Raw genomic sequence first — 8,869 nt, forward strand, 5'->3', positions numbered from 1 at the left:
TCAAAGTTTACATAAACAGTATCAGACTTGTTTTCCTCTCAAAATAATTTGAGGAAGATTCATCGTGGTTCCTGTAGCCTCTAATTCATGGATTTCCTCTTAATACCCCGAGTCCGCCAGATACAGGCAGCTGTTCTTTTGGCTGAACCTCCATGAAACTGGCTGGTTTTCCAGACCCATTTTAAGAAGCTCACGGGAAGAGGGGCAAGAAAGGGTTCGGAGAATGGGAGGGAAGACGGATGAGGCCTCTGGGCCGCACGTGAGTAAGAAGGTGTGTGAAGGTGGCTTTCAGGTTTTAGGACAAAGCAGGCAGCCACCGGGTTCCTCCGTAGGGCTCCCGCTTCACCTCGGAGCAGTGGGTGTCCGGCGCCGACCTGGAGCGTGGGCGGTGGAACGCCGTCCGGCGCGAGGGGGGCGTGGTGCCGGCTGTCTACCAGTCCTAGTTGGAGCGCCCGCGGCAGTGCGCCCGCAACCCTTTGTCTCTCTCGGGCTCCCGTCCACCCGCCCCTCCCCTACACCACCCATTGGCCGCGGCCCCGGCCCGGGGCGGGGAGAGAGAGTGAGGGGGCGGGGTAGCGTGGCGTCAGCGCAAGATGGCGGCCTCAGCGGCGCCGTTCCTGCGGTTGTGGAGCGGGCTCCGGCAAGGCGCGCGGGGGCTGTGCGCGAGGCTCGCGACGCCGCCCCCTCGGGCCCCGGACCAGGTGAGCGGGGTGGGGGTGGGGGTGGCCTCCGGGTGCTGGGGCTCCTTCCTGGAGTTCCAGGCGGACCGCCGCCGCCCGGAGGTTCTGGGACGCAGCACCTCAGGGTGCTGAATGGAACACCGCCAGCATTTTGGGTCTCTTCCCCGCTTCCCGGGGTAGGCAGCGCTTGCGTCCCGGGCTAGATGCTTGGGGGCTCAAGTGCGTCCTCTGGACCCCACCTCCTCGACCGCACGTGGGCGCCGGGGGAGGGGAGTCATCTGTTCCCCCATCTCAGTGACTGTTCAGGTAATACTTGAGGGGGAGGAGCCCGGGACGCTGGAGTCCCAGCTTGGCCTTGCGGGCATTTTCCCCGCGGTGGTGGTGGTGGTGGTGGTGGTGGTGAGGTAGATGTTCGGGCTTTTGATTTGACCTGCCTCCATCTTGACAGAGACCCAGTCATTCTGACCTTCGGGTCCATTACTTCCGTGCCCTAAGCCCCAGCAAGCGATTGCCCCTCTGGCGCCGCTCCCATTCTCTCCCCCTCCATACCCCGCTACTGTGAGCCCCAGGCGTCCGGAGGACTTAACTCCCCGTCCTGTCCCCTTGAGTGTCCTTCATTGTCTTGCTCCAGGAATCCCAGTGTTCAGCCAGGCTCCCTCATCTTATCTCCCTGCCCTGCTTTTTCCGGCTCCAGGCCCTCCAATTTTTTGCCTTGGGATCCCGGGCACCAGAGCTTGTCAACTCTTGAACCCCTGGGATTCTGGCGCCAGACAGTTTAGTTCTTGACCCTTCTGAGAGACCCAGTCTCCTGCCTGCCCCTCCAGGCACACAACACCTGGAGGCCATGTGGGTGGCTGCTTCTTGGCTCCCAACCTCGATTCTTCTCAGACCAGGGTGCCCAAACCACCCTGACCTTCTTTCTCTCCTCTCTTGGCCAACCTGCCCCCTTTCGGTTGCAGGTTACAGAGATTGGGAGCCGAGCAGGCACTAAGGCCCAGGCCCAGGGGCCACAGCAGCAGAGGAACTCGGAGGGTCCCAGCTATGCCAAAAAAGTCGCACTCTGGCTTGCTGGGCTGCTCGGGGCTGGTGGGACCGTGAGCGTCATCTATATTTTTGGTGAGGAACATGCCCTTGCCCACCAGTTTTGTTCTGTTGGCCCTCTGTTCTGCTTGGGAACTTCCCCCTCTTTCCCCTAAGGGCTTCACCCGTCTTCATTCCCTGGCTCCTCCCTCAGTAGGGCAGCCAACTAGAATTTGGAAATGAGGGAAGTCTCCCTACTACCCCTCTCTCTACTCAACGTTCTACTCTTTCTAGTTGGTTCCTGCACTAAGCTATGAGGAGTCAATTGGAAGAGAAGGAAGGATAGGCTGGGCCCACCCCCCTAAGCTACCTCTTCCCTCAGCACCCAAAACTCCAGCCTTCCCCCTAGTCCCTTCATTCCTCAGAGACCCAGGAGACTTTGCCCCAGCCCTTGTCTCAGAGGCCCAGGTATCCTGGCTACCAGCCCCCTCCTCTCTCTCAGGAGGCCATGATGCTCTAGCCCGCTTCCCTCAGGCCCAGGAGGCTAGGCCCCCTGCCCTTTTCCTTCCTTAAAACCCAGGAGACTGGATCCTCAGTCCTCTCATTCATCACTATCTGCCTTACAGGAAACAACTCTGTGGATGAAAATGGTGCCAAGGTGAGCGGGAGAGAGACCCAGAGCCTTACCAGGGGTCCCATCCTGTGGGTCTCCTCTCATTTGGCCTGTTCAGGCTCATTTCTGGTCTGGGGTGAACCTCTCCCTCCCAGGGACCTTTGCCTACTCTTCCCAGGGCCCGGGAGATTCCTTTTCTGGGTGTGATGGGGTTCTGCCTTTGCCATCCCAAACCCTCCATTTTTCTCTCTACCTCCCAGATTCCCGATGAATTCGACAACGGTGAGTAAATAAGCACAGATTCTGGGGTCCCCTGACCCTCTCTACTGTGCCCTCCCCATTTGGTGCTCCCCCACCCCTCCATTGGGAGGTAGGGGAGTCAGCAGCTGGATGGCTTGGGGGGAGGGGCATACAAAACTCCAGTCCCCTTCCCTGGCCCCTCAGCCCAAGAGCAGATGGTCAGGGACAGATAGATGGGGGAGGGGAATCCTAGGTGGGTGGGAGTGCTTGGGGAGAACTGGGCTTTCTATTGCCAGACACATGACTTCCTGTGCCTTAGATCTGAGCATCTGCAGCCCCTCACCCCCTTCTTTATGACAGCCTCTTTTTTTCCCACCAGGCCCCTACCCCATCCAACTCCTCATTTCCGAAACAATGCCTCCTTCCTTCCTCCCCCTTCTGATTAACCAGCTCTTAGGGAGCTTCTGACAAGTTGGATAGTAGAGAGTAGTTGTCAATTCTATCACACCTGGTCCCTCCCAAGAGAAATATACAATTGGTAGGTCCAGAAAGCCACTTGTTTGTGGTAGGGATGTTTGCAAACTGGCATGTTAGTACATTGATTGTTTTAAACTAGGCAGGTAGGTAAGTATGCTGTTTTAACTGGGCGGATATGAATCATACTGGTTTAAACAAGGCAGTATACTGATTTAAGTTGGGCAGGTAAACTTGTAGTTTTAGTGTGTGTGTTTATTAGCTTAAGTGGTGTTTCGATATTTTGGTTTCAAAAAGGCAGGCCCACAGACAGTAGTTTAACTGCACTAAAAATATTATATTGAAACAGGTAGTCATGTAAGATTTCTGTTTTAAACTGGATTTGGTGTGTTCATTTATCCAAGATTTGTCAACCTCAGCCATTCTGATACTATAGATCATATAATTCTTTGTTGTAGGGGAGTGTCCTATGCATTGTAGGATGTTTAGCAGCATCCTGGGCCTCTCTCCACTAGATGCCAGTATTGTGACAGTCAAAAATATCTCCAGACATTGCAGAATTTTCTGGGAAGTGAGGAACAAAACTGCTTCTAGTTGAGAACCACTGGTTTAAAGTATACAGACGTGTGTATATGTTTATCGTGGCTTAACTAGATTTTACATACTTGCTTAAAGTGGGCACATCTGGAAACCTAGAGGTTCAAAATGGACTAAATATACTGGCATGTCAGCAGATTTATTTATATGTATGTGGGATTTAAGTGGGCAGATGTATAAGCATTCTATTTTATACCTGGGGTGGTGTGTGGATATAAGTATTCAGATTAAAACTTGACAGGTGAATAAAAACATTGTTCCTACCTGGCAGTTAGTTATGTCATTGCTTTTTACCTTTGTACTCGGAAATGAGCTGTTTCAAACCAGGTAGGTATGTAGACCTATTTGTATCTGGTAGATAAATAAACCCCTGGTTTGTCCAGGAGGTTGAGCAGTGGCTTATCTTGGAATCCTCTTGTGCCCTGGTGTTCTCCTAGATCCAATTCTGGTACAGCAGTTGCGCCGGACATACAAATATTTCAAAGATTATAGACAGGTGAGCAGGAGCCCTGGGCCCAGTCCCTATCCCTTCACCCCCAGCCTCCTGCCTCCTTGTCTGAGTGCCCCCATTACATCTCTCTTTCACAGATGATCATCGAACCCACCAGCCCCTGCCTTCTCCCAGACCCTCTGCGGGAGCCGTACTACCAACCACCGTACACGCTGGTCTTGGAGCTCACTGGCGTCCTCTTGCACCCTGAGTGGTCGGTGTGTCCTGGGGAAGGCAGCGGGTTAGGGACACCAGATAGGGCTGGGTGGCCGGCTTGTGATGATGTGGTTAAGAGCATAGACTCTGGAGCCAGGCTGGGGTTCAGCCCCAGTTCCACTCTGTGATCCAGGGGAAGAGGTATCACCCCTCATTGCCTTGCTTCCCTCAACTGTGCTACTCCGCAGCCCGGAGGTGGTTGTAAGTGTGCCTTGGCACACAGTAAGTGCCATAGGGGAGTCACATCCTCCATACTCCTAGACCCTCAGTCACAGCCGTGTACTCCTGAACCCCTCCGAGAGCCACAGAGATTTCCAGGAATCCCCCGAGACTGGGTCTTTGTCCTCTTGGGGCTACAGGGGCCTCCGGGTCTCAGTGTTTCACTGTTCTCACTGCCTTTCCAGCTGGCCACTGGCTGGAGGTTTAAGAAGCGTCCAGGCATCGAGACCTTATTCCAACAGCTCGCCCCTTTGTATGAAATCGTCATCTTTACATCAGAGACTGGCATGGTGAGGCCCCCAGGGCATGGGCGGGATGGTCGACATGGCAGGAGGTGAGGGAGAACTGCAGGGCCAAGGCTCAGCCTGACCTTGTTCTCCCCCCGGCCACCCCCCAGACTGCCTTTCCACTCATCGACAGCGTGGACCCCCACGGCTTCATCTCCTACCGCCTGTTCCGGGACGCCACGAGATACATGGATGGGCACCATGTTAAGGTGCCATGTGGGGGCCATGGTGGGGCTCTGGGATTTGGGGGAGGGCTAGCACTTCCCAGAGGAAAGAGGACCTAGCTCTGACCCCAGCCTCAACCTGTTTCTGGTTGAGAAGCAACCGGCTGCTTCTGGTTCTGCCCCAGGTCTGATTCTGGTAGGACACTAGCCTGCCGCCAGCCTAGGCTGGCCCTCTACGCCCTTTTCTCTGTCCCAGAATCTGGGAGTGGGAGCAAGGGGAAGTGGGGTCTTTCCAAAGAAAACAGTTGGGAGTATGGGGTAGGGACATGAAATTTGGAAGTGGATTTTTGTTTCTGTATCTGCAGCTGAGTGTCTCTGGGACTATGTAATTGTAATAGTTTAACTGAGACTGTGTTGGAATTTGACTTGGGGTCTGTTGCTGTGACCAATGATATATCCAGGGGTCCAGGAGTCTGTGGGGCTGTGAATGGGTCTCTTTGTGGGTCTTTGTCCAGGTATCCATGGGTCTTGGTGTCTGTTGGGTTTCTGAGTGTGTCTTGGTGGGTCTGGGGGTCTGTGTAGTTTTTCAGGGTTCAGAAGGACATGGGCTATGATTGAGGGTCTTGAAGGGTCTGTCTGGGTACCTGTCTTTGTGTGACTGACTCCCTGTGTGTTGCTGTGGATCAGTCTGCACCTCTGTCTGTGAGAAGTTGACAAATGTACAGCTTGTCACAATCACCTGGGGCAGTGGCTACATACACGAGTGCCCACCTCCCTCCCCAGGGAACCTCCAGATCGGCCTGCCTGTGCGCCAGGCCCGGGTCCAGGAACCCGTGTGACCAGCTCCTCTGCCCCTGGCCAGCTTTGATGTCTTCATCCCAGCCTGGCCTTCGGGAGGCCCTGTCGTGATGATCCCAGTGTGTGATACCAAGTGCACGTGTAGTCTGTCCACCTCTCTCTCCCTCTGTGGGTTCCTGGTGGGAAGGGAAGGAGCACAGGCCTTGACCTGACCTGTCACCCACTTCCAGGACATTTCGTGTCTGAATCGGGACCCAGCCCGAGTAGTAGTCGTGGACTGCAAGAAGGAAGCCTTCCGCCTACAGCCCTACAACGGCGTCGCCCTGCGGCCCTGGAATGGCAACTCCGATGACCGGGTCTTATTGGACCTATCTGCCTTCCTGAAGAGTGAGGCTGACCCCTGACCTCCTGGCCTCTGACCCTGGAGCCCTTGACATTCAAGAGGAATGATAAGATGCTTGATTCTGGCTTGTTTTTTTTGTGAAACCAGGGACTTGCAATGCAGGAGATCCATGAGCATCTTGCAGTCTTTAGAAGCTTCTTAGAATGTTTGGGATGCTCCTCTGGAATGTTTAGGGGATGCCTGGGAATATTCAGGGGAATCCCTTTTAGACTGCTGAGAAATGTTCCACGTAGCTCTGACCCCACCCCAGTCTGACCTTTACCCTTGCGGGCCCTGTCTCCCTCTGACCGTCAGCTGGCTGACCCCCACCTGCTATCCCCGCAGCCATTGCTCTGAATGGTGTGGAGGATGTCCGAACTGTGCTGGAGCACTACGCCCTGGAGGAAGACCCACTGGAGGCTTTCAAGCAGCGGCAAAGCCGGCTGGAACAGGTGAGTCCTCAGCTTCCCAGCGTGGGTGGGGGGTGTCACCCTCAGTTACCCAGGCTCTTGAAGGCGGAGCCCTGGGGCAGCCTGTCTCCACTCCGGCTGTGTGACCTTGAGCAACTACCTTCCCTGTCACACCACCCGTCCCCGGGGGCCCTTTAGTGAGGGGCACATTGATTCTGCAGCCTGCGCTGAGCACAGGAGGCAGGAAACGCCAAGCATTTGAGATAGGTCCAGAGGCCTTGATGGTCTGGGGGTCCTGGTATTTTGTAGGGTGGGGGTTTGGATCAGGTCCGGGAAGAGAGATCCTTGGACACTTGGCCCAAGGGTTTGGGCAAGGAGTTCTGATGATCTGTGATCCTCTAATTTGTAAGTGGGGATAAGAATATGAATTGAGTCTGAGAAAGAGATTCCCAGGAGTCTAGGCTGAGGTTGATTGAGTTTGGGGTTGTGTTCCTGGCTAGAGCTCCTGAGTACCCAAAGGGGGAATCCCTGGAGATTTGGGCCTGGGATCCCTCAGCATCCAGACAGGGGTCTTAGGGCTCAAGACTGGGCACTGGGGGCTTAGGGAGCAACATGTTGTAGTCCAGTGTAGGGCCTGGGATAGGTTCCCAGGGTTCAGGGGACAGGCCCCCTGGGATTTGAGTCTGGGCTTCTGTGGCTCAAAGCTGGCTTTTGCCAGTGTCTGAACTGGGTCCTTAGGGTCTGGGTGCATCCTGTGTCTGGGCTGGGCAAAGGTTTAAGGAAGGTGGCCCCTGGGCTGACTCTCCCTCTCTGCCCCCAACTCCAGGAGGAGCAGCAGCGCCTGGCTGAGCTCTCCAAATCCAGCAAGCAGAACCTCTTCTTTGGCTCCCTTACCAGCCGCTTGTGGCCTCGCTCCAAACAGCCCTGACCTCTAGGCCGCCTCAAACTCAGTGCCTGGGTTCTGGGCCTCAGGCCCAGTGCTCCCAGACCACGGCTTGGCCAACCACATGTCCAATAAAGTTCATCCCAGACGCCACACTGCTGTGTCCGGAGAGTCTCCAGATGGGGGCATCAGGGTGCAGTGTGGGACTCTTCGGGGGTCGTCCCACAGTGGCTGATCAGCTGCCAAGCAGTGAGGGCACTCTGGTGGGTGATGGTTGGTTTTTAACTCTGGCCTGGGAATCCAAAAGCCTGGGTAGGGCCCTGCCCTAGCCGTGTCTTCCCATGTGCCCTGTGGTCTGCGAAAGTGCATCTCCCTCTTTGGCCCTGGATTCCCTGTGGAAAAGAGGAGAGAGGACGGCACTGTGGGTTGAAATACAGGTAGCCGCCAGGCTGCTGTGTAAATGTGTGAAGTGTGGGCGCATGGGGCTTCGGTGGACCAGAGGCCCCGCCCCATCTCAGGAGGGCAGTTGCTGCTCAGCTCTGCCAGCCATGGCCCTGTGGGAAGGTGGGCCTAGAGTTGCTTGATCTTCTGGTTTTTCAGTAGAAGCCAGGAAAGGGGTGGTTATATTAAATCTCCCAATTTAAAAATGTTGGCTCCTAACTAAAACAGACTGTAGCAGCACTCTGCGATGGAACTTTCCGCGATGCGTACCCCGTGTCATGTATCTGCACTGTCCGGTAGAGCAGCCAGTGGCCTCATGGGGCCATTGAGTACTTGAGATGTGGCAAGGGTAACTGAGGGATGAGATTTTTAATTTTGTTTCATTTTAATTAATTTAAATAGCTGCATGTGACTACTGGCTCCTGCCATGGACAGCACATTTGGGTATTATTTAAGAGTGTTGAGTTCCAGACTTTTTTTTTTTGGCCGCGCAGCAGCACAGCATATGGGATCTTAGTTCCCTGACCAGGGATCAAAGCCTGCTGCAGTGGAAACGCGGGGTCTCAACCACTGGGCCACCAGAGAAGTCCCTCCAGACTTTTATAAACCCAAATCCAAGTTCGGATCCAAGCTCTATACCACGTCCTGACTTGTGTGATCACAAGCAAACGAGCAAGTTACTTCCCCTCTCGGTGCCTCAGTTTCCACGTCTGTGAAATAATAGTATCTACCTCATAGGCTAGGCTTGAAGGCTGAGTGAGGCCCCCCAGGTAGGCACTCAGATGGTAGCTGTATGCACCTTGGGAGCACCTTTCTGCCTCCCTTTCCTCATCTCTAAAATGGGGGCGATGATAATATCCATCGTAGTGGAGTGGCTGCGAGGAGTAAATGGGACAGCTCATGCTCAGGCTGCATGTATATTCAGTGGGGCTTATTGTTACCAGGCCATGTTGGT

General features: G+C 54.8%; 1 protein-coding gene across 2 annotated transcripts; it reads left to right on the top strand.

The window, feature by feature from the left end:
- Positions 1-570: 570 nt before the first annotated feature.
- On the top strand, positions 571-7,626 carry TIMM50 (translocase of inner mitochondrial membrane 50). 2 transcript variants are annotated; one of them, XM_081217858.1, is made up of 12 exons: positions 571-701; positions 861-986; positions 1,640-1,796; positions 2,327-2,358; positions 2,574-2,595; positions 4,062-4,120; positions 4,213-4,332; positions 4,735-4,839; positions 4,947-5,045; positions 6,029-6,185; positions 6,526-6,632; positions 7,417-7,626. In XM_081217858.1, exons 1-12 carry the CDS (start codon positions 594-596, stop codon positions 7,516-7,518), a joined length of 1,194 nt encoding a protein of 397 aa, XP_081073984.1. In that variant the 5' UTR covers positions 571-593; the 3' UTR covers positions 7,519-7,626. The 2 variants fall into 2 exon arrangements, with proteins under 2 accessions (XP_081073984.1, XP_081073985.1); XM_081217859.1 differs by lacking the exon at positions 861-986.
- Positions 7,627-8,869: the final 1,243 nt, after the last annotated feature.

This window comes from Mesoplodon bidens, assembly GCF_964165515.1.
Source record: "Mesoplodon bidens genome assembly, chromosome: 18".
Classification (NCBI taxonomy): Eukaryota; Metazoa; Chordata; class Mammalia; order Artiodactyla; family Ziphiidae; genus Mesoplodon; species Mesoplodon bidens.

Coding starts and splice junctions, on each gene's coding strand:
- TIMM50 (XM_081217858.1), top strand. CDS start 594: ATGGCGGCCTCAGCGGCGCCGTTCCTGCGGTTGTGGAGCGGGCTCCGG. Junction 987..1,639: donor CCATCTCAGTGACTGTTCAG/GTAATACTTGAG, acceptor TTTCGGTTGCAG/GTTACAGAGATTGGGAGCCG. Junction 6,633..7,416: donor GGCAAAGCCGGCTGGAACAG/GTGAGTCCTCAG, acceptor CCCCAACTCCAG/GAGGAGCAGCAGCGCCTGGC.